The sequence below is a fragment of the Parus major genome, unplaced genomic scaffold (genome assembly GCF_001522545.3).
Source record: "Parus major isolate Abel unplaced genomic scaffold, Parus_major1.1 Scaffold290, whole genome shotgun sequence".
Taxonomy (NCBI): domain Eukaryota; kingdom Metazoa; phylum Chordata; class Aves; order Passeriformes; family Paridae; genus Parus; species Parus major.
In genome coordinates, this window is record NW_015379271.1 from 140382 (window position 1) to 164613 (window position 24232).

At 51.6% G+C, this 24232-nt stretch overlaps 2 protein-coding genes across 10 annotated transcripts in view; one reads left to right on the forward strand and one right to left on the reverse strand.

The window, feature by feature from the left end:
• Positions 1-8140, reverse strand: part of NRBP1 (nuclear receptor binding protein 1) — a 34699-nt gene extending 26559 nt beyond the window's left edge. The window contains exons 1-2 of one of the 2 annotated variants that reach the window (XM_015615874.3): positions 8033-8140; positions 7629-7848 (exon numbers count right to left, since the gene is read on the reverse strand). In XM_015615874.3, the coding sequence (XP_015471360.1) occupies positions 7629-7832 (204 nt within the window). In that variant the 5' untranslated portion in view covers positions 7833-7848; positions 8033-8140. The remainder of the gene's footprint in view (positions 1-7628; positions 7849-8032) is intronic. The other variant, XM_015615876.3, reaches the window with a different exon arrangement.
• Positions 8141-8607: 467 nt separating this feature from the next.
• Positions 8608-24187, forward strand: PPM1G (protein phosphatase, Mg2+/Mn2+ dependent 1G). Of its 8 annotated transcripts, none has more exons than XM_015615868.3 (10): positions 8608-8832; positions 12646-12715; positions 17860-17945; positions 18258-18390; positions 19762-20231; positions 20651-20788; positions 21547-21781; positions 22792-22921; positions 23061-23163; positions 23510-23799. In XM_015615868.3, the coding sequence occupies exons 1-10, from the start codon at positions 8713-8715 to the stop codon at positions 23702-23704; spliced, it is 1680 nt and encodes a 559-aa protein (XP_015471354.1). In that variant the 5' UTR covers positions 8608-8712; the 3' UTR covers positions 23705-23799. The 8 variants fall into 8 exon arrangements, with proteins under 8 accessions (XP_015471354.1, XP_015471356.1, XP_015471359.1 ...); XM_015615870.3 differs by lacking the exon at positions 8608-8832 and adding an exon at positions 8842-9118; XM_015615873.3 differs by lacking the exon at positions 8608-8832 and adding an exon at positions 8842-9082.
• The last annotated feature ends 45 nt before the right edge of the window (positions 24188-24232 follow it).

Genomic DNA, 24232 nt, shown 5'->3' on the forward strand with positions numbered 1-24232 from the left:
TACAAATTGCCTAATGCAAGACCAAAGGGACAAGTGCTCAGTTTCACTTGGTGCTTCAAAATAAAAAAGCAATCCGGTGGAGTCTGAGAGCTCAATCATACTGAGCTGGTCTGTGGAAGGAGGAAGAGGAAGATTGTTCATCCCTAACTCCCAAAGGGAAACAGAAACAGCACATCAAAATAAATAAGGGAGTGTGGAAGAAAACCCACTATCTATAGATAAGCCCATTCAGACAGCTCATCAGGAAGGTTCTGGTAACTGCACTGGGGCAGTAAGTTCAGATGAGTGCCAGCAGTGTGAAACTCCAAGGAGAGAGGGAAAACCAGACATGATAAACTCCATGTGGGCTACTCCCAGTCTGCTATAGCCCATCCTGTTCTTCTGGGATACTTTCACCTGGCAGAGAGACCTTCAAAGCACTGCAGGTAACTCTGAACAAAATCAATCACACCAGAGGAGTTGAAAGATCAGACACTGAACAGAAAATGCCATAAAAGTTGGTATACTGTGGAAGCAACAGGCTTAAAAACAATCCCTGAAACCACATGAAATATTAATAAAAAGTGATAATTTCGTGTTTTCTGATAATACTGGAGAAAGCAATGAACAAACATCATATTTTAAAGAGGATGATGAACACCTGATCTTGACACAGATCTATAAATTGCAAACCTGACTGCCATAAGATGTCAGAAGTACAAATTACTTAAGGGTGATATTATGGGTAATTTTGAAATGGAGCTTTTGGGTACACTATTCATGTGATGTTTGAGGGAAGTTTCAAAAGTGTGGAAAAAGAATGATCAAGGCAAGTCTCAAGCCAAGCCCTGAGCCTTGTCACCATCACCTGTACTGCCTTTTTTTTAAACTATTTTTCAAACTGTTTTCCATGCCAATGTGCTTCTCAATCCCCGTGTATGTGCACAGGCAAGCACACACATCTGCAAGCAAACGTCAGGCCAGATTAGCCAGAGAGGTGGGACAAGAGGCCTTGGGATCAGATTTTGCAGAGACAGAGGGCTTGGGAGACAGGTACTAGACACCTGAAATGGGATTTTTCCTGAGTACTGATAAAGAGAAACAGGATGTCACCATGGGATGCTTGAAAACCACCTTGCTTCCATGGCTAACCTGTATCTGGCTGTGCCTCTGCCTATCAGGATTAGCCATGCAGCCTCCCTGCAAGCAGGATCTGGAGTCAGAGCCAGCACACAGCCTCTCCCCTCTGCTGGCCCAGCAGGAAGCCTCTTCCCAAGCCCAAGCTCCAGCAAACCTGTGGCAGCTGCCAGGACACCACGATCGCTGCCTGGGTTTCCAAAGACAGGGGGATGACAAGGGAAGGCTTTGGTGCTGCTGCAGAGGTATTTTTAGAAGAGTTCTGTAAGGAATGCAGAGAGAACTCCATCCCTCAGTCCCAGGCAGCAGGAGTGTGAGCAGCACCTGCAGCCTCCCAGGAGTGCTGGAGAGCAGCAGCCAGCCACCCCTGCTCCAGCCACTGCTGCCAGGAGTGAGTGCCAGCAGCCTGTCACAGCCTTTGAGCCAGGACACAACGGGGCTGTGACAAAAGCCAGATCCTCTCAGCACCCTGAAGTGCCCCTCAGGTCATTCTGCCACATCCCAGGGGTTCATTTCTTTCAGGAAGCCCCCTCACAAGCCAATAAAAATGTTAGAAGGCTTCACATACTCCCTTCCTCTTAATACCTTCCCTGTGGTCAAGGAATGCTATGAAAACTACAGCATGGCATTAGTTTTCTCCACCAACTGGAAAAAAAGCAGATCCATTGTCAAATCCTGTCAGGGAGCTGGCAGCCCTCTAAGTGCCAGCTTGCTTGGAGGACTGGTGCTTATCTTTTACTACCTCAGCAAGTTCCTTTCCAGTCACAACAGAGGCTGAGAAAAATCAGGCTCCAGCATCCCAAAATCCAAATACTCAGTCTATTAGCATTTTTTCTCCAAGAATCCTGCACTCCTTCCCCTTGAAGAAATGTAAATCTAGAGGTACAAAAGTCACCAACTCCCTTCAAATGAAAAATGGTTCAAGCAACTGAGACTCCCCCTAGAAGTAAGACTACAACAAAGAGATAAAGATGCAGCAGACCCAGTGTTTCACTTTCTGCCTCTCTGGCTTCAGGTCCTCATGAATCACAGCTCATTTTTTAACACTGGATAGTTCCCACACAGACTGTAAGTATCTGCAAGCCTGAGCACTGAAATCCAACTGTAACATCCTGCCATCAACAGCTGAGAAGTGCCAATCCAAATGACAGACAGATCTTTCATATAAAAAAGAGAATCAAACCAATGGCAGTCTGCTGCCTAAATTACTTTTCTGAACTTCCAGTATCCAACGAAGTCCAGCAAGCTCACATGGACTCACATGCACAGGTGCACACTGTCTCAAACTCTGCTCTCTGAGTTCTGCTCCTGACCTGACACTCAGGGCCACAGGGAACTCCACCCATCACACTGTCATAGTCCACACACCATTGTAAGGGAAGCTGTGAAGGGCTGCAGCTTTCATCTAGCTATCTGATAGTGAAAAATCCCAGAAAAACAAGGATTATTCAACATGGCAACCACTGCATGCACAGTCAGCCACACTGACACATGAGGCATGTGCCCAGAGATAAGGCAGAAACGAACACATTGATCTCAGCAGTCACTGAAGTGTGGGGCAGCACATGGAAGGTGCAGCAGGGGAAAGTCCAGCAGCTGAGTCACAAATGAGTTAGTAACACATGAGCCACAGAGCAACAATCAGCCACAAGGTCACTGATGGCTAACAGGAACTGAAACGTCACCTTCAGCAACCCAAAAATTCCGCTCAGCACCTCAGAATCCGTGGAACAGAGGCACAGCCCCTGTGCCTGCCACTGGTGAGGGACAGGACGATCGGGACTGGGACAAGTTTCCATATGACAGGCAGGACATCAGCAGGGCTGCAAGAACAGCACAATGTTCTCCCACTGCTCTTGAGCAGCCTGGCATATTCCCTGGGAAAGGGTAAAGGTATTTAAGCAGAGACCAGTGCTCATTCTCCCATTTTCTCCCTCTTCTGCTCTAAGTACTAGGCTCCACATTCTTGCAAAGTCTCCTGCACTGAAGAGCACAGCACCATCCCTTGTACCTCGTGACAAGCCTAGAGAACAGGCAGCCAGGCCCACCCAGGCCTCCTGGGCCTTTCCCCTCCTCACCTTGACAGACACACACACATACACCCCAAAAAGGGGAACTGCTTGTGCCCACACATGCATGACACAGATTCCTTCCTACTACTTTGATTCCTTCTTATTACTTTGATATACTACAAAGATGTCAGCAAAGTACTTCTTATAAAATGTTAGCTTTATAAACAGTCACACAATGTCTTCCTCTGCAGAAAATACACAGAAAGAAACCTGGTCAATAGACAGCCATCACACACAGCAAACCCAAGGACATCACAATCTAGGAAGGGTTGAGCCTCTCCTACTCACAAGCGCTTGCCAAGCCAAACACCATAACGCTGGGCTGAGACTAAAAGATTCTGCTGCAGCAGTGCACAACTTTTCCTACAGTTATGTGTCATCCATGTAGCTTCCAGGGACAGCAGGCAAGAAACTCTCAGTTTCAGGTTCACCACCAGCTTCAGGAGGCTAAACCTGACCTGCTAATGTGGTGCTGCAATCCTGCTCCATTAGGAAGTTTCTATTCCTAGGAGACACAGCAGATAATTCTCAAGATACTTGGACAACCCAAGGAAAGTAAGTTATGCATGTGTGCTGCCTGCAAAAAGGAAATGGGGTGTTAGAGCAGGAAAGCAGAAACAGAGGGGTTGAATTTTCAGGGAAAGCAACCAAAGGGAACCAGGTGAGCACAAGCTGGAAGACCCCACCAGCCCTGTGACCACCCTGCCCCCATGCTTGCCCTCTGCTTCAGCCATGGGACAAGATACCCTGTAAAAACCTCAGCAGTGTGCTGGTTGAGAGAGCGACCAGGGGTGTGGGCACAATTCCAGAGCCAGATTCAGCTCTGGAAGAAAAGCAGCACAGTCCACAACACTGCAGGAACCACTGGTACTGCTCCATGTTCCACAAAAAATGGAATTTAGCGAACATAAACATTTTCTATTTTATTACAAAGGGTTCTTAGTTAAAAATGTCACAGAAGCACTTGATTTTAATAAAAATACTCTGAACTTCACAGGAATTACACTCTTTGCACTACAGAAGCTCCCTGTTTATAGGAAGAATTGCAGTCAATGAACTCAACACTCAGTCCTTTTTCACATCTGATATTTAAGCAGGAATAGAACACAGAACAGCCAGCTAGAAGGAACCTGGTTCCACTGCTCACTGGTTCCACTGCTCAACGCAATCAGGGCTGGCCCATGCCACAGCACACTGGGCATTGTCCAAATGCCTCAAACACAGAGAAGCCTGGGGCACCAACCTCCTCTCCAGGAAGCCTGGGGCAGGTGTGACCTTTGTGGTAAGGAAATAGTCCCTCTTGTCCAGCCTGAGCCTCTCTAGATGCAGCTTGGAGCCGCTCCCTGATCCCAAATCCCAGGGAGAAGACCTATAGCGGGACCATATCCGCTCATAAACATCTGGTTCTGCTGTGTGTAACAGGCCCAGGACGGAGTTTTGTGCCGTCCCATCCTGCTCCTGCCTGGACGAGGTTTGTCCTCTCGATGCCAGGGCTCGCTCCAGCCGACCAGCACCCGGGTCCCTTTGCTCTCTTTCTGCAGGGCTGCGCTCCACCCGCTCCTGTCTCCGTTCAGACTTGTTCCCAGCACCATTTCCCTTGTGAACAATGTCTTTTCATTAGTGGTTCTGGTTACGCTGCCCGCAGCAGCCCCTGCTCAGGGCTTGGCCGGGCCGAGCTGCCCGAGGCCCGTCCAGGGTCCCCTCCCCGACCCCGGCACGGCCCCGCGGGTGCGGCCGCCCTGGGGCGTGGCCAGGACGGGCCGCAGCCAATGGAAGCCGCGGGCGGTGATGTAACGCTCCGCGCCGCCCGCCATTGGTTGGCGAGGCCGGCCCACGGGCCCTTCCCGGGCCGCCCGGCCCCGGCCCTGCGTCTTGTCCCGGTCCCGGTCCCGGTCCCGGTCCCGGTTCCGGACGGGCCGCGGGGCGCTAGGGAGGGCCTGAGGCCGCTTCCCCCGAATCGGGAGCAGGCGGCGAGGGCGTGCGGAGATGGCACGGCCAGAGCAGGCCGTCCTGCCGCCCCACGACCGTTCCAGGACCGGCGGCGCGGGCACCGTCCCGCCGAAATCTGCTCGTTTCGGTAAGCAGGCATCGACATCCCCGGCTCACAGCCAGCCTGCTCCTTCCCGCTTGCGGGCCCTTCTGCACTGTCTGCATAGCCCCACCTCTGCTGCAGTGAGCGCATCAGACATGGATGGTAAAACAATCTTTTTTTTAAAAAAAAAGCAATCCCATTACATTTCAAAACCTACAGCGGAGCATGGCACTCGGAGGAAGCAGGAGAAAACGGCACACACAGGAAGTACCAGAGCACAGGCAGAACATACTGCCTCACTCCACAACCATGTGTGTGCACCCATCCCTCTCCAGATTACCGTGACTCATTGTTTCCACGGTGCCATCTCATCCAACATCCAGCAGATACTGCCATAATAAAAGATTGGGATTGAATCAATGGGAAAAGGTTGGCAAAATCTTTTTTTCCACAGAGTAACACCGTCTCCCTGTGAGGGGTAGTGAGTAAGAGCCTGTTCACACACTGCACTGACAGGAATAACCAGTGCGGACTGAGCTGTCACACCTCCCGGGGAAAGAGGGAACTCTGCTCTGGGATGCACAGAAAGCAAACCTGTTATTCCAAATAAATTTCAGGTTAGGACATCTGCAGTGCAAGAGTTCACTCCGGAGAGCAGATCAGCCCAAATGACTGTGACAGCAAAGAGAGTCTGATGTCATGCAGCTCAGGGAACAAAAGCCTCCCCACAAGCTGGGGGCTAACTGAGCCACAAATTGACACATGAAATCCAGAGACACCAGGATTTCACTGCAGGGTCAGCTGCAGCTGAGGCTGCTCCCAGTCAGACATAAGTCTGTGCAGCACTGATGAGTGAAGGCTTCAGCAGCAGCAGCCCCGTGCTCACCCAGATCACCCAACAGCGTGTTCTGTGCCCCCAAAGCCCATCCCTCAACTCGTGATGGGAAAGCAGAGCTCTGACCTCTACAGAGGCAACCTGAAGCCATAAGACAATCATTTAGCCACACTGAAATTTCAATTAATTTCATTTGTCTGCTGAGGGGAAACTGAAATCCGAAGAAAACACTAGAGCCTCCCAAATCTTACTTGTCCTGGAGGACACAGAAAAATGTGTCTCTTTGTGTCAAAATGATCGGTACTAAATAAAACATGTGTAAAGACAACACAAACAAACCAGCTTTGTTCTCCAGCATGTGTCCCTTCAGTGCAGAGCAAGAGATAAAGCGCTCCAGGTATGGAATATATTGCGAAGGACAGAGCCAGAGCTTCACACTTCTTTTAAAAAAAAGGGGAAAAGGAACCTTTTTTTTTTTTTTTTTTTTTTTTTTTAAAGCTACATTTGTAACCAATTTGCAGAGCCTCGCCAGAAAAGGCACATTCTGAGAACACCATGCCAGCACACATTAAAACAAACCATGACAGCTCTGGGGCAAGCAAAGGTGAAGAACTGCAGGGAATCCCTGACATTCTTTTGACCTCCAAATTTACATCAGAACAAATGACTCTCTCACCACCACTGGGGTTTGCTTTGCCCTTTCTACAGTGGTGGACAAAGCAGACAAACCCCTGTGCTCAGCCCCTGACTTGGCTGAGAAAAGCTCCATCAGCACTTGTGCCTCAGCACTGGAATGAGCACGTTGTCTGGCTGTCAGCACCTGCCAGGGCTGCACAGCGTGCCCAGCTAGGGCAGGAGCACCGTGCCAGCAGAAAGCAGTTTGTGCAGACAGCCCCCAGGAAGAAAAACAGAGCCCAGCAATGAGTGGAAAAAAAGGATAGGTCCCAAACACTATCTAATCTCCTTGTGCCTTTACACAGCACGCTGCCAGCACATGCACTGAGCAGTGGATGTGGGCAGGGCAGGCCAAGAAACAAGCTTGTGTGAGCTGACTGTGCTTTGTCGTGACTGCAGATGACAAAGCAAATCAAAACCGAGCATTCAAAAGCTGATGAGCCCAGGTAACTGGCTCAAGTGAGAGGCCACCTCGGCAGCAGGTACCATCCACACTCTCCGGTGAACACTAAGAATATCCAGTCACTGCTCTTCACCATTCTCAGAAAAAAAGATCTATGAAACGCGATGCACACCGGGAGCGCCGGAGCCACTCCCTGCTCCACAGCAGCAACAGCTAGCCGTCACACCGGCCTGCGGCAGGGGAAGACATCGCTGGCTGCGCTCCAACCGAGAAGCTCCGGGCCCGAGGAACGGCAGCCCTGCGGCTGGCGAAGGGCCACCCATCTCCCCGCCTCCCGGGGGCGCGACGGACCCCCAGTCTGGGCCTAGCGGTCCCGGGGACAGGTGGCAGGAGGAGCGGGGATGGGGGAGGGGGAGGAGGCGGGTCAAACGGCCGTCCGGGCCCCGCCCGGGCTCCCCCGCAGTCCAGCTCCGGTAACCGGCCCCCGGCACTGACCTCCTCGCGCCGCTTCTGCCAGCGGCCACACGGCGACTCCTCCAGGATCTCGGACTCGTCCTCGCTCTCCTCCTCCTCCTCCTCTGGGGGCGCCGCGGAACTCACCGGCGCAGACACCGAGGTCATCCCCGGGCCAGACGAGGCGGGCTCCGGCTTGGGGTCGGAGCCGCTACTGGGCACCTGCTTGGACTCGCCCTCCGACATGCTGCGGTCGCACACCCTGAGGGAGAGGCGCGGTCCGTGAGGCGCGATGGGGCGCCGGGCCAGGCCGGGCCCGCCGGGCCGGACCGGGCCGCGCCCTCCGGGCCTGTCAGCAGGGGCCGCGCCCCTCGCCTGCCAGCGGCGCCCCACCTAGGCGGTCCCGGAGTGAGTCGGGGGCCGAGGGGTGGGAGCCACGCACTTACCGGGCCCGCAGCACCTCCCGATCCGGAGCACGTCCCCGCCGCAACCGCCGCGCTGCGTAACGCGCCGTGCGGGGAGGAGCCTGCACCGCAGCCAATCAGCGGCGCCAGCGGCGCGTCAGCACCCGGCAGCCGCCGGCGGGCGGGGCTCCACGGTGCGTCACACGGCAGGGGGCGCCCTGCGCGAAGGGCCGGGAAGGATCGTGAATAGGCGGGGCACCCCTGTACAGCAGCCAATGAGAAAGCGAGAGGGGACCCTCAGGGTCGCTGATTGGTTGGTGGGCGTGACTCAGCCTATATAAACAGCCGTGTGCGCCAGGGCTCCTCATGTAAAGGGGGAGGACGATAATTCTGGTAGTTGTGAGCGTGCGTGGCTTTATCTGTGCGAGCGGCCGCCCGCGGTACCGGCTGGCGGCGGCATTGCCGGTCGCAAGTCCGCTGCTCCCCTGCAGGAGCCTCAGGGCGGGTTGAAGCCACCGGCGGGCCGTGTAGGTAGTCCCGGGGCGGAGCGGGCCGCGGTTCCGCTCTAGCCGCGCCTCTATGGTCGGAGCTTCCGGCCGCCGAGCTTCCGGCCGCGCGACTTCCGGTCGCCGCCCGCCGGTGCGAGGTCCCGCCGCCCCCGCAGTCCGCCCGCGTCCCCCGGTCCGGTCCGGTCGCCGCCGACCGAGGCCGCCGCGGCCGCAATGGGCGCCTACTTGTCGCAGCCCAACACGGTGAAGAGCTCCGGGGACGGCGCCGGGCTCGGACCGCGCCCGCTGCACTTCGGGTTCAGCGCCATGCAGGGATGGCGCGTCTCCATGGAGGTGAGGGGGTGAGGCTGGCGGGGCGGCGGCTTCCACACGGCACTCCCGGATGGCGAGGAGGTCCAGGAGCTCTCGGTCACCCCCTCCCTCCCCGGGCCGGGAGGGACATTTTGCCTCTCCTTGTGCCGCCTCAGCCTTTCCAGAATTCCACACGGAAGCCGCGTGTTCCGGCTCCTACGGAGAGAATCCCCCCGTGTCCTGGGGGTTACGTGTGGCTGGATAAATCCCTTCGAGAAATGAGGAATTCGGGGTAAAATACGAAGGGAAGGAGCGTTTGGTGCTTGAGGTGAAGTGCTGAGTGAAATCAAGTGGGGAATTCTCAGGGAAAATACCTGGTTTTCTCCTCTGAAATGAAGTGTCGGTGTCTTGCTGCGCTTCCTCCCTGTTTTTATTTATTCATAGGAAAATTTGTAAGAAGAATTCTCATGGCTACTGTCAATATCCTGTTGCCAGTCCTGGTTTTTCTGGGCTCGTTGTGGGCAGATGAGCTACCAGCAGACCCACAGCTGGCTGAGGATCCAGGTGTTTGCCTGTGTTCCCCCAGTGCAGGAGGCTGTAGGAATTGCATTTAAAGCTCTTGATTGGCAGGAGGGCAGTGTGGGGCTGCTGGCCCTGCAGCTCTGTGAACTTCAGACCTGCTGTGAGTACCGGTAATGTGCTCATTTATTACATAAAATTCAGTAAACAGCTGAATTTGGTAAGGATTAATCCTGGTCCCTGCAGCCATCCCAGGTGTATCTGTCAGTGTTTGGTTTGTAGCCCTATGGCTGAGAGGATGGAGAGGCTGTTCCATTCAGACTGTCAGATGTTGTATTTTTGCTGATATAGGTTCATAAGCTGTTTTGTCAGACACTTCACAACTTCTAGGAGTGGGACAGCAGTTGTACAGGTGACAAATAAGTGGCCAGAGGTGTTTCCTTTTTTCCTCCTTTCTGTGCATGAGACTCAGGGCTCTGGTTCTCAGGGTAGAAGATCCAGAATTGGTGCTTGTGCTCCTGAGATTGGCTCAGAGTCTGTGTGGAACTGGCCCACAGTTCTGAGCTGGTCCTGACCCGTGGAGGGGGAAACTGATGGCACAGGGACATTGCTGGAGCACTGAGTGTGATCTGAAAGGTGATTAACGTGTGTAGGCAGCTAAATGCAGGCATGGCTCTGGTGTCCCTTTGCACAGAGCTGGGCTGTGTGGGGGAGAGCAGAATAGCCCTGATTTATAGTGCTGGGGGGCTCTCTCAGCCCTGCCACAGCTGGGACATGGCTCTAACTTCACTCACTTGGGGGCTGGCACTGGAACCTTTGCAGAGGCTGGGCGAGGCCCCAAGGTGCAGATGTGGGTGCTGCACTACCCAACATCTCTGGTTTGTCTGTGCTGGCAGAGGCAGCACTGAGACCATCGGTGTGGATGTGATTTAGTTGAGTTATCCCAAGAAACGAGCAGATGGCAGGAGTTTAGCCTGCTCCAGGTTGCTTGTGAGCCTGATGAGAGAGAAATGCATGTTTTGCATACAGCTGAACAGTCCATTTTCTTGCATCCTAGCACTCTGTGTTCTGCTCTCTGTCTTGTTTTGTTTTTTGATTTTCTTCATGTTCAGTTGCACTTTTGCTCTTCTGCAAGGCTTGGAGAAAGTCCTAAGCAAATGTTTGTGCTTAATGCTGTGGTTCTGTGTGTGTTGGGGAAGCCAGTCAGAGTGTGCACCTCATAAGACACAGGTATTTTGGGTGTAAAAGAGCTTTTTGTCACCTTGTACTTGGGTTTCAGGAGCCTTCAAGTGATGTGGTTATACAGGGCTCTGAAGAAATACTGTAACTTAGTCCAGAGAGGTTGCTTTGGGAGTAAGGAAATGTTTGGGGCAGATGAGGGACCCCAAGGATAAGGATACCAAAAAAAGATAAATCATATTAGGTACTAGAAGCAATAAAGGAAAGGGCTGAAGTCAGTTTTATGGTCCAGAGGAGTGCTCTGGGATATAGTGGGAGGCAGAGGATGTGGTTGGATGGGGCTTCTCCAAACTCTTTGCTCCTGTTTTGAGTTTACCCCTGCAGCGAGACACCAACGGCCCCAGTTTGCAGCTTCACTCCTCTCCCGGGCTTAGAACAAAAGCCCTTCAGAAACTGTAAGAGTTTGGTTCAAAATATGGAGACTTGTTAAATGAGCTCAGGTTAATTCATTAATTTGCCTACTCATTTCAACCGAATTGGGTGTCGGAAGTTTCAGATACAGTTTTTCACCGCTGTTACTGTAACCACTGAGATGGCTGTGGGGAGTGAGGGATCCTAGAAGGCTGGGTGGCAGGGAGCTGACTTCTGGAACCTTTGTGAGCTCTTGGAGCACACAGGATCACAGTCAGTGAGAGAGCAGTCACTGCAGCTCCCTGACCAGGGCTGGGCACTGCTGGCTGGCAGCACACAGAGCTTTCACTGCTCTGCTGGTGGTGTTGGCAATGCCAGGACCTGTCTTTGCCCTGTGCTTGGAGCAGGGCAGAGCAAGCCCCACGTGCTGTGGGGACTGAGCCCTCCCGCCACGTGTGCCAGCCCTGCCCCTCGGGCTCGGGGCTCAGTGACAGGACAGATCAGGACAGGCTCCTCTGGGGGTTCAGCAAGGGCAGCACAGACTATTTTTGGTGCCAGTGTTGGGTTTCCTCCCCAGCATTTGCATCTCTTTAATTACACTGCTGTTTGGTCACCTGGGACTTATCCTAGTTATTATGTTGGGGGTTCACTGGCTTCTGTGAATGCTCAGAAAAGTGAGCACTAAAATGCTGCTGTTTGGTTTATCCCTGTTTTCATTTCTCTCTCCTGTAAGGGCTGGGGAAATTTCCTGCATTACCTTTCAGTCATAACTTGTTTTGAACTCAGATGGTCACTTGCCTGTTCAGAAGCTCTTTTCATCCCGGTGCCAGCAGTTCCATTGCAGAGCACTACATAAACCCAGAACATCACTGTTCCTGTTTCCTGAGCACAGAACAAAGTTATCTTTTTACAAGATTACGTTGTTGAACATATCAAAGGATACGTGTTCCTCCTGACTGTCAGTGTCAGGTGCTGAGGTGATGGGTGAAGGCTGGACTTGAAGGAATCTCAGGAGGTTGGCTGGGCAGGGGAAGGGCTGAGGAGAAAGGTTCAGCATGGCCATCTGTTCCAGGCTCTGTGTTGCAGTAACCAAGGTGGGTTTGCTTGCCCACAGGGGAAGGAATTCAGGCACTTGGCTGTAAAATCATGGGGGTGACTTCCTCAAAGCTGGCTGTTCCACATGGAGAAGAGGGCTGTGCACTGTACATGGCTTGTGTTGTTGACCTTTGTGCTTTGTCCAGAGATGGGAGTGGAGCTGGGGAAGGATCTGGAGCACGTGTCTGACGAGGAGTGGCTTAGGGAGTTGGGGAAGGTTCAGCCTGGAGAGAAGGAGGATCGGTGGATCTTCTCTCTCTCTCCAATTCCTGGATGGGAGGGTGCAGCTGGGTGGGGGGTCACGCTTGTCTCCCAGGAAAGAACGGACAGGAGAAGAGGAAACAGTCTCAAGCGGTGCCAGGGTTGGTTTAGGTTGACTGTTGTGAGCAGTTTCTTCATGGAAAGGTTTGTCCAGCCCTGGCACAGGCTGGCCAGGGCAGGGTTGGAGTCCCCATCCCCAGAAGGCTTTAAAAGCAGTGTGGATGTGGCACTTGGGGGCATGGGACAGCACTTGGGGTTGGCAGTGCTGGGGCAATGGTTGGGCTCAGTGGTCTCAGAGGGCTTTTTCAACACAAACAAATTTGTGTTTCTAAGATCTTCTCTGGATCTAATGCAATCCCTGCCATTCCAGACCTTTGCTCTCTCTTTCAGGATGCCCACAACTGCATTCCCGAGCTGGACAGTGAAACAGCCATGTTCTCTGTCTACGATGGACACGGAGGTAACTGCGTCTGCTTTGCTCTGTCCTGTCCTTCAGTGTGACCCCTCTGGGTTGGCCATGGCTGCTGGGGCATCCAGCTGTTGTTAGGAATTCTGCTCCTTGATGGGAAGCATTTTCTTTTATAGATACCATCAACAGAGGTTCTAGAAGGAAGGTCAGGGTTTGATCTGAAATTGAAATCAGATTCGTATTCCATCTTTTATATCTTTTGAGAATGGCTGATTCTGTGGTGGATAAGCTGGGCAGGTGTCTTGGTCTGAAAAGGCAGGTGTCTGCTAAGGAAGGCAGAAACCTCCCTTGAAATGGAAAAATGTAAACATCCCCCCCACCCCCCCCCCCCAATTATTATAATCTTGAAATCAAGGGGCTTTCAGGCAAAGATATGGGAATAGGAGTAACAGTTCTTTACTAAGAAAATGAAAATTAAAATGCAGTAGTACAAAACCACTACTGACAGAGTCAGAATACAAGCTGACACCCTGTTGGTCAGAGTGTTTGTAGCAATCCAGTCAAATGGTGGCTGCAGACCTGGAGTGACAGATGTGGTTCTGTTGAAGCAGTGATCCTGTAGAAGGGTGTAGTTTTCCTCTGAAGGTCCAGTGGCATAGATGGGTCCAGTCTCTCCTCTGGGAATCCAGTGGAGAAAGGCTCCTGTGGTGTTCTGATTCTGTGATTATATCCAGGCAGGAATGCTTGGTTCCTCCCCCAGGTGGAGCATCTCACAATGGGATGATGTACTTTTATCAGTCCTGCAGTGAGACTCAGTTGCCCATTGACAGAAGATAATCCCCCTGCAGGGAGGATGAGGAACACTGCCACACCTGGGTTTAACAGCTGGCCCACTAACAGATTTCCCCCTGGAGTTATGAGGGATGGGTCGTGGAAGAGAGAAAGAACACTGCTCCCACCAGGTTTTAGCAGATGGTGATAGAATAGATACTTTTGGTACATCTTGCATTGCAACACAAGACAGCAGAAGAGTCACAGAAGAAAAAGTGGTAAGAAAAATCACCTGTGATTGACTCTTGGTGGTGTCTTCCAGTGGTTGCCCAAGGAAAGAGTGAAAATCAAAAGTGGCAGATCCATTCCCTGTAAGGGTTCCTTAAACTGGAGACTGTAGCTGTTCCTTCCTGGAGACATGCTGGAGTCTTCTGGATGAACTAACTCTTCACAAATTTGTCTTAACTGCATTTTAAGAAGGCTCCTATGCTTGGTGATTGATTGCACTGTGCATTTTGCATAGAATCAGTATTTGAAAAAGATACAGTTAAATCTCCTGCCTGATAATTTCACTGCAGTATCCAAGACACAAGGAATGAGTGAATAATCACTCTGCTAGTACTTCTCACTTTCACTATTTTGGACTCCATGTCTTTTCCCTGTAAGAGGAGTCCTAGGCTCATCTCTGCTTGTATGACAGAATATTGCTATTAAATATTATATCTAATATTATTACAGAATTTCCTCTGCCAATATAATGTAAGAGCTCAAGATCCTGCTTTTAAATCTTGTATATTTTGCATTTAATCATCCTGAGTGATCCATCATGTTTTACTGAGCTCTTTTCCTGCTAATTTATGTAGATGTTGAACAACCTAACTTTTCAAGGAGCTCTCCCAGTGGCCATCCTCCATTCTGAAAGCTGCTTCTATCTAACCTCCTTGCTTTTCTTTGACAGCTTAATATGGAAAACATTTGATGATTTATTTGAAAGCTCTTTGGAAATCTATGTGCAGTTTCCTTCTGTTCATAGCAAATAGCTCTTCCAAAGATGCAATCTCAGCCTGAAGAATGTATTTCATGTCCTGAAGTTATTTTTTTCCTGAACTTCATCTGAGAGTGTGCAGAGATGCCTGTGAAGCAGTCACTGCTGTCCTGGAGGGTATCTTTGAGAACACAGGCATGATGGGTTGGTGTTGAGAGGCAGAAAATGACAAGGGATCAGGAGCTCCTCACCTCAGAAACTGTTTGTGTGTGTCTGGCAAAAATAAATATAAGGAGCAGCTACCAAAAACGGGTCAAGAATGAATAGTATCAAACCATCTGTTCTCCTCTGAGCCCAGTGTGTTGGTTTCTCAGCTGCCAAGGTTTTATTCCATGCATTGTGTTTTAGAGAGACTTTGGACACTCAGGACATTCCTGTTAGTATAGGACATTAGGTGTTGTGATTGGGGTTCATAAATACAACAGGGAAAATTGAAGATAGATGTTAGGGAAAGGCATGGAATGGCAAAGCACTGACATGAGTTTCTAACTCATATTTTAGATTTCTAGTGATTGAATCTCTACAGCTCTTCCTAGACAAGTCATTCCAGGAAGGATATGGATATAGTTGAATCTGACTTAGAAGAACCATCCCCTACTATTGTGTGATTTTATTGATGCATTAGCTCTTCAGTTTGAAGCAATTTTTCAGGTTTCTCCCATGTAAGAGTAAGTTTTTGGGTGGGAACCTTGCTAAGCTTTATTAGCTGGCAGTGCAAAAGCTGAATTTAGCTTCTCTTATACCTTGCTCATCTCTCAGCCTGAAGCTCTCCAGTAAGCTTCCTGCTCCAGATAGGTTGGGAAAATATTTTATTACTGTGTTATTTGAAAAAGGGTGCATTTGGGGGGTTTCTTACATATTAGCATTTTCCATTTCATTCATCAATTTTTCTCTTATGTTTCCCTCTTGTGGACAAGCCTTCCAGTGTTTGAAAGATGCTGCTGGGCCAGTTTTTTTCCCTTCCTCAGCTTCTTTATGTGCTCTGGCCTCCCTGCCCCCAGATTCTGGAGAATGATATTTGGGCACTCTGTCCTTTGAGTGGGGGGCAGGGAGTGTTTGATCAGTCTCTATTGCTGTCTACTTGTGCTTTAGCCTTTTTTCTACCAAAGTGTCTTCATTGACACAGATCTGGCATTGCTTGTCTGTCTTGAGGATTATTTTTCTCCCTTTGCTCTTTGCCTTTGCACCGTTTTAAAAAAAATATTATTACTGTTATTGTTTTTAACTTCTCTTGACTCAAGGGTTACTTGCCTTTTACTCTTCCAATCCATTCCATGGCTCCACGAGAGGTGGCCAAGTGGCCTGGGTGGTGTTTAGTTGCCCCCTGGGGTTAAACCACAGCAGTCCATTCCTGGCACCTGCCGTGGGGCTGGAAGGGCTGGAGCTAGTAATGAACAGAGCAGAGCATGTCAGGGGATTTGTATCTGTCAACAGCTGCAGCTCCCACTGCTGGGTCAGGAGTTCCCAAGATCAGTTTACCTGACCCACACCATCTCTTCTTGGTGCTGTACCTGTTATAGAGGCTGGTGTTGGGTCCTGCTGTTCGCTGGGCTCTGCAGTGATCAGTGGTGTTTGACTGAGAGTTCTATTACTCAAACACTGACCTTGAGCCTCATCTAGCATTTGGGCTTTGCACTGAGGCCATCACTGTCCTTCAGGTTCCGTCTCACAGAGACAACTAACAATTTTTTACCTTCCAAGAGTTTTTTCTGGAGAAAACACAGAATGGCCAAAACCTCACAACCCTCACAGGCAAGACTTTCTTCCTAATGTCCCATCTAACACTGCCCTCTATCAATGTGGAGCCATTCCCCCTGTCCTGTCACTCTAAGCCCTTGTCAGAGGTCCTCTCCAGTGCTTCCAGGTCAGACCCAGTCTCTGTTCCCTCAGTGTGTACCATGAAATGCTTTGCAGCACTGTAGCAACAGCCATTTTGCTATTTCTGTTCTCTGTCAATGGCCACCTGATCCCATCTCTGCAGGTACATTGGAAAAGCCCCTTGTCTTTCTCCCAAACCTCCCTACTTCTCTGCTTCCCATTGTGTTCCCTTTGCTGAACTGTTGGCTGGCTGCTGCTCTCCTCTCCTCTCGCTTCCCTTGCTCCCCATTCCTTCACAGAGCTTTGCTCTCCTGCCTGCACAACTTTTTGTCATGCACAGTCTCTGTTGGGCTCAGAGAAGGGCAGGGAAGTTGGGATGTGCAGCAGGAAGATCAGGAGTTGTGTGGCTGGTCCATCCTGTGAAAAATGCTCCTGTAGGCCAAGGAAAGGAGCCCACGTAGGTTGTACCTACAGCCACAGGAAAGCCCCAGGTGCAGGTAGGCTCTGGCATGCTGTGCCCAGCCACCCACACTGCTACTTCTTTGTGTTGTGACAGGGAATGGTTGGTCCAGCACAGCCTCAAGATATTCCTGGACCCTGCAGTGGGACCCTCCACCTGCCTGCAGCTTTCCCTGCTCCTCTCCCTCTTTCTGTGCAGTCATTTAATTTGTTTCTCAGTTTCTGGCTCTAATTTTTCTTCTCTGTCAGGTGTGAGCCACCTTCCTGTGTCCTACACTGTTCTTTGCTTATATAAAAACCTCAATGACTAGTCTGATCTCTTACAACTCACACTACTCTTTTTTGCCCTGTTCAAGATAAACTACAGAAATTCATCACTCCTCTGTTTACTCTTCCTTCTCTCTTAATAGCACCTTCAGTATCTAAACAAATTCCTCCCATGCCCTATTCCATACCTGACATAATTACCAAGCTGTGGGAGCTTCTGGCTTCTGGAAATCTTTCAGCTGCTCTAGGGTGAGCACTTGACTTGAGCTGTACTCAGTACTGGTTATCCCCTGTGCTCTCAGTGCAGGTTCTGGCTGCTGTTTGCCTTGCTGTGCTCTTTCCTGTACCAAGTGACCTCCCTCTCTGCTGAGAGATCCATCTCAGACTCTGGGATCTCATTGTTATTGGTCTGGAACACACACTAGAAGACAGAACGCTTTTTATGTGTTCACTGCATGTTGGTAATGCTCCAATAGAACAGTAAACAAAAGCTTCTATTTCCTTCTGTTTTCAGTGACATGTGAAATTAAAGATTTCCAGGTAGGCTGGACCTAAAGAGTCAGTCTAAGTGTCACTGTGGGCCTAAGCTCCCTCTTGGGAAGTTCACAGCCTTGGCCAAACCTGGTGTTTTGGAGCTCTGAGGTTTGCCAGGACCATCTGCACATCCTGCTGAGGAGGTATGAGCAGGATCCCTACACTTAGCTGCTGTGTCCCTGTTCTGTGTCTGGAGCAGCTCTGGCTTGTGTCCCAGGATTTACCTCAGGAATCCAGTTGCTCAAGAGCAGGTTCTGTCTGGAAGGATCAGCCTCTTTAAATAGTTTCTGCTCTTTTTCAGGAGAAGAAGTTGCCCTGTACTGTGCCAAGTACCTCCCTGAGATCATCAAAGACCAGAAGGCCTACAAGGAAGGGAAATTGCAAAAGGTAAGGTGTGCTAACTCTATCCTGGACTGAGTAAGTGCCAACACAGAGGAAATCCCTTGTGTCAGTACCCAGTTGGGTGTGGGCTGTTCCAGGGAGGTGATGGAGTCTCCATTCTTGGAGCCATCCATAGTCCTGAGCAGCTGACTCTGTGTGTCCCTGCTGGAGCAGGGTGTTGGATCAGGAGAAGCCTGTAGGTCCCTGCCAGCTGCAGCTGTGATTAGTGACAGTGTGCAAGCTGGATCACACAGTATGGCAGGCATGCATCCTGTAGGGAAAGGGCAGCTGCCCACTCATGTCTGTGTTCACACACAGGCCCTGGAAGATGCATTCTTGGCCATTGATGCCAAGCTCACCACAGAGGAGGTGATTAAGGAGCTCTCCCAAATGGCTGGGCGGCCACAGGACGATGAGGATGAGAAGGAGAAAGTTGCTGATGAAGATGATGGTAAGTGAGATGCCACTGAACAGACAAGGCTGCAGCTCCAGGACAGGGGTGTAGAGCAGCAGGGTCAAGTCTCCTTGGGCACAAGGTTTTCTGTGCCAGTTTCTCAGTTAAATTTTGGCTGAGTTGAGCTACTGCCCATTAGCATTGTCCTTGGCTTTGGGCTGGTGCTGGGGGAACCCTTAACCATTTGCAAGCTTAACGCTAGGGATAACAAAACAGTCTGTCCCCATTTTCTGTAGAGCTTCCTCCATGCGATGCAGGGTTCCAGGATATATCAGGAACTCTGAGCTGGGCTCAGTTGTGGAAGGGAAACAATGTGGTGTGCAGTGTTCAGCTCTCCCTGGCTGGTGACAGCCACCAGCTGCAGATAGGATTGAAGCAGATCCTGGTCTCTCCAGCAGTTCTTCCCACAAAGAAGCAAATGTTCCACCAGCAAGTGGTTGCCAGCCCAGGAGGTGTTTCCTAGGGTGGAATCCTGTGCTACTCATGCTGAGTGCCTTGTGACCAGCCTTGTGACAGATGCAAGGTGATTCTGTCAATATGAACAATGTGTCAGTTTGGAAACACTGTATTTGTTGTTTCTTTTTCTCCAGCTGACAGGAATTAAGTGTGTGGGTGGCTGGTTGGGTTTTCTTTCTTTCTGTTCTGTATTTTCAGGAGCATTTGGCCGATCTGTATGTGTTTTCCTTTTGGGATTAAATAGCAAACTATATGTGAGGGGATGTCAATAGGGAAGCAGTGGTCTTTGGCCCATGGTTATTGGGGAAAGTCATCCCACTTTGTCTAGTCCCACTTGGGAGATGGCCAAAGCTGTGCTCTCACCTCTTGTACCTGTCCAAATGCCAGCTGGTGGGGATCCCTGGGGTGTTTCAAGCCCGTGGAGCAGCTGTTCTCTCGTTCCCAGCTGCAGCATTAATGATCAAACCTGCACATGGAAGTGATCAGTCTGCTTCCCTGCAGCTCCCAAGGAGCTTGTGCTTGGGAAAGTGAAGCCCAACCCCCTGGCCACACACCTGATGTGAACACTGTGGTAGCACCAGCCCTTAGGCCTGATGTAAAGGCTCTGTGGTGCTGTCAGTCAGCCAGGGAGCACTGGGTCTGGGGCACTGGCAGGCTGTGCTGTGGGCAGAACTGTGGCCTTGCTATTCCCATCCTGTGGAGGCTCCAGAGCTACACCATCCTGCTCCCCTGCAGCTTCTGGGAGCAGTGGGAGGGCAGAGGCCTGGCTGTGTGCTCACAGTCAGCCTGGGGAGCACTGCTGGAACTCTGCCAGCAGCAGCCTCAGCTGGAGCAGCTCACCACAGGACCGGTGTGCCGGGTGTCCTGCTGTCTCACCCTCTCTGTCCTGTCCCCTCCCTCTTCCATTTGCAGTGGATAATGAGGAAGCTGCTCTTCTGCACGAAGAAGCCACAATGACCATCGAGGAGCTCCTCACACGTTATGGACAAAACTGCACCAAGAACCTCAAAGCCAAGTCTGTAGCTGCAGCTGGGGATAACGCTGTGGAGGGGACAGGCAAGCAGCATGATGGGGAGTCAAATATGAATGGAGAGGCTGACCCAGGGGAGCTTCCTGACCACAAGGAGAGGAAGAACGGGAAGCCAGACGAAGAAATCACGGGTATTTCCTCCACCTCAGACAAAGCCAGCGCTGGAGGCAACAGCCCTGCTCTGCAGAAGCCTGAACTAGGCAAAGGTGACGAGGCCGTCACCTCTTCTACTGGGGAGGCCGGGCCCTCCTGCTCCTCTACAGGAAAGCCCCAGCGCACAACCAAATCCAAATTTTTTGAGGACAGTGAGGATGAGTCAGATGAGGTTGAGGAAGAGGAGGAAGACAGTGAGGTAGGAAACAGCACTGGAACAGAGTGGCCTTCTGGCTGGGCAGAATGCATTGCTTATGGTGGTACTTGAGACAAGCCTCTGGCTCATCCTAGGTGTGTTCCTAGGAGCAGGTGTTTCAGGCTGATCCTTTGAGGCCATCCCATGGGAATGTTTGGGATTGTTGAGCTAACCCCGAAGGACACACCCTCATCCTGCAGCAGCCATAGCTGATGGCCCTTGGTCCTGCTGCATGCACCATCCCTTCATCCACTGCTGTAGTGATACCAGCTGCTCTGGTTGTAGCCATCAAGTGTGGGGGACACATGGCAGGTCACCCCACACCTCTGGGAGAGCTGACCGTTGGTCCCCAGGATGGAGGGACCAGCAGGGGACAGCACCAAGTGCCCTGTGTGACTCCTGTGGTCTCTTCTTTCTTGTAGGAATGTAGTGAGGATGAGGATGGTTACAGCAGTGAAGAGGCAGAGAATGAAGATGATGAAGATGACACTGAAGAAGCAGAGGAGGATGAGGATGAAGAGGAGGAAATGTTGTTACCGGGCATGGAGGGGAAAGAGGAGGTGCGTGCCCTGGTTTTGTGTTCTGCAGCTCAAGTGTGGAGCCAGGGGCACTTGAGAGACTCAGCTGGGGGCTGTTCCTGTTCAGGTGGAGATAGAACACCCTGTGCACTCTTCTGGGGCTGGGGGAGCTGCTGACAGCCTGGGTTTGTGCAAAAGCTGAGGGATGGGCCTAGATCTGGATGCCGGGTTAGGATCGAAGAGGCTGATCCTGCTGCTGGGTGTGAGGTGCTTGGAAAGCAGTGTGGAGGGGAGAGCATGGGGCAAGAGCAGGAGGGCTCTGCTGGCACCACTGCTCCAGAGTGCAGCATGACTCCTCACCAGGCCAGGGCTGTGGCTCTTCAGCCTGTGACAATGTAATCAGGAGGTCAGGTGAAGGAGATGTGGCTTCCAAGGTGCCAATTTCTCCCTTTAGGGAAATGTCCTGATTTGAAGTGAGGATGTGCTCAAGCTGGGCTGGGAATTAGCTCATTAGAGCAGAGGGTACAGACCTGTGGAATGCCAGAGAATCCTGACCCCCCCCACACTAGATGAGACTGGGATGGAGGTGTTGCCTAGCCCTGCCCCTCAGTGAACACACACACTCCTGGTGTTTCCCACTTCCCTCAGGCTTTCTCCGTTGTTCTGTGTGTGCTTATGGGGTGTGGTGCAGCACCCTGGGACCTGGGACACTGCTGGGGCTGTGCAGCTGGTGCTGGATCCCTTAAAGAGCTGACAGGGAGATAGAGGAGGAAATCTCACCAAGATGCTGTGTCTTGCAGCCTGGCTCAGACAGCGGCACTACGGCTGTCGTGGCGCTCATCCGGGGCAAGCAGCTGATTGTGGCCAACGCCGGGGACTCGCGCTGCGTCGTGTCGGAGGGAGGCAAGGCCGTCGACATGTCCTACGACCACAAGCCAGAGGATGAGGTGGAGCTGGCCAGGATAAAGAACGCTGGTGGCAAGGTCACCATGGATGGAAGGGTGAACGGCGGCCTCAACCTCTCCAGGGCCATTGGTAAGCAGGAGGGGGGTGCTGGCAGGCCTGGCCTTGGAGCACCAGCCTCGGGAGAGCCATGCTGACAGCACTGCCACCGAGGTTATGGAACAAGGTTTAACAAGATGAGTGAAACCTCTTCAGTATTTGATGGGAGATTGCAGTCTAATTGGAGAAAACAGCTGTGGAACAGTTGGACATCAGTGGAAAGCAGCAGCTGAGTTGTCAGAAACCACCTTATGTAAACTGTCCCAAAACCAGACTGCTGCCTTTGGGAATAGGACTTCTCCTGCTTACTGGGTTGTTGAGGAATCTTTCTGTGTTGCTTCCTGGGGACCTGGCTTCATGGCAGTTTGAGCCCATTTATTTGAGTGTGTACAGAAGGACCCAAACCACTGAAATCATCTTGGTGTAAAGATATGAAAAACACTAGGATGGAAATAAGGAGTCTATCTAGGGAGACACTGGCATTCCCCCCTGCTATTCTGTGGTGGCCCTAGAAGTCTGTTCAGAGGATGATTCTTGACAAACTGCTAGCCAGAGCTGAGGGCCAGTTTTCTCAAGTGAACTTTGAATCATAAAATGAATCCTGGAGTGGTTTGGGTGGGAAGGAATCTTAAAGCTCAACCAATTACAGCCACAGCCATGGGCTGGGACACCTTCATGGGACACCTTCATTAGACCAGGTTGTTCCAGGCCCCATCCAGCCTGGCCTTGAACACTTGACAGATGGGGCAGCCACAGCCTCTTCAGAAGTGATAGCTGCTGTGTGCTGTTGGCCTGGAGTTGGCTGCCTCAGGGGGTGGGGAAGGGGGCACTTGGTTTGCTGTAAAGAGAGGCTGAGCTGGCCAAGACCCCTCTTCCCTGGGCTTGCCAGAGCTTACACCTGGAACCTGCAATGGTTGCTCTGCTTCATGGCCCACAGCCTGATTTCAGGTTGTGGGAGCACTTGCTGATCCCCCTGGGAATGCCCTGTGGCAGGGCAGTGCTGCAGCACTGCCTGTGCCCAAACATCTTCCTCCCCACCACAGGGGATCACTTCTACAAGCGGAACAAGAACCTCCCTCCAGAAGAGCAGATGATCTCTGCCTTGCCTGACATCAAAGTGCTGACAATAAATGATGAGCACGACTTCATGGTCATTGCCTGTGATGGAATCTGGTGAGTAGTGGGGGAGCTGTTGTGCCTCTGGGGCATCACTGCTCCAGCCTTTCTCCAGAGCAGGACCTGAGGAAGGCCTGTTGGACACTATGTCACATGTGCTCCCTTTGCCTGCCTTTCTGACCCCTCTGCTCTGCAGGAATGTGATGAGCAGCCAGGAAGTGGTGGATTTCATCCAGTCAAAGATCACCCAGAAGGATGAGAATGGAGTCCTGCGGCCACTCTCCTCCATTGTAGAAGAGGTAAGATCAGGAGAGGTGCTGTCCCTCCAGCAACATGGCATTTCTGTGTCCCAGCTCAGTGCCCAGCTCTGCCCTCCCACTCCCTCAGATGGGTTCTGTGGGCACTGCAGCCAGTGTCTGACCTCAGGGGTGCTGTCCAGGCCAAGGAGTTTGTGCTCACATTCAGAAACCTGGGGCTGCTGAGGCCATCTCTGTCCCTTGTCCAGTGGGAACAGCATTTGACTCCTCCTGCACAGGTCTGGCCTGGCAGCCCCTGAGCCAGGCAGGTGCTGGAATGGGCCCAGTGCCTCGGGGTGGTCCCAGTGTGTATCTTTTCTCTTTGCTAACTTGCCCCGTCCCTTCCCAGCTGCTGGATCAGTGCTTGGCTCCAGACACCTCAGGGGATGGCACGGGCTGCGATAACATGACCTGCATCATTATCAGCTTCAAACCCCGTAACACACACCCACCTGCTGAGAGTGGGAAGCGGAAACTGGGGGAGGCGGCAGCACCAGCAGAGGAGAACGGTGGGGACAGCACCAAGAAGGCCAAACTTGAGTAGCAGGGCCCACCTGGGGACTGGGCTGTGCTCACCAGACTCTCGTTTCTTACCCATGCTGAACTCAAGACTCAAGTCTTGTCCTTTTTTTAGCCTTAGCAGAGGCCTTGTTTGTCCGTGTCCTGGTCAGGGGGTGGGGCTGGTTAGCAAGGGCATGTCGCACTGTTCATCCGTAACCATTCCAAAGAGGGAGCGAGGATGGAGCCGCGCCAGGGAGCGCTGCAGCAGAGTCTGCCAGGAGGAGGAGGAGGAGGAGGATGTCCCCCCATTGTCTCCATGTGGTTGTTGCCATTTCTGTGCCTGTGAATTTCTGTTTGGAGGGAAGAACTTTTTCACTGTTGAGGTTTTTTTAATCTGCACCCGATTATTTAAGGCCCTTTCTGTTTTTATTTGTGAAACAATCTGGCAGTGGTGCTGCGACCACGCCGTGTTCAGTTGTACACTTTCAATCAATACTTTTTTCAAACTAAAAGATCAGAAAATACAGGTGTGATCTTGGTCCTTGGTTCTTTCCTGGAGCAGAAGGTGGGG

Coding starts and splice junctions, on each gene's coding strand:
- PPM1G (XM_015615867.3), top strand. CDS start 9,316: ATGAGCTACCAGCAGACCCACAGCTGGCTGAGGATCCAGGTGTTTGCC. Junction 12,716..17,859: donor TGTCTACGATGGACACGGAG/GTAACTGCGTCT, acceptor GCTCTTTTTCAG/GAGAAGAAGTTGCCCTGTAC. Junction 20,789..21,546: donor GCATGGAGGGGAAAGAGGAG/GTGCGTGCCCTG, acceptor TGTGTCTTGCAG/CCTGGCTCAGACAGCGGCAC.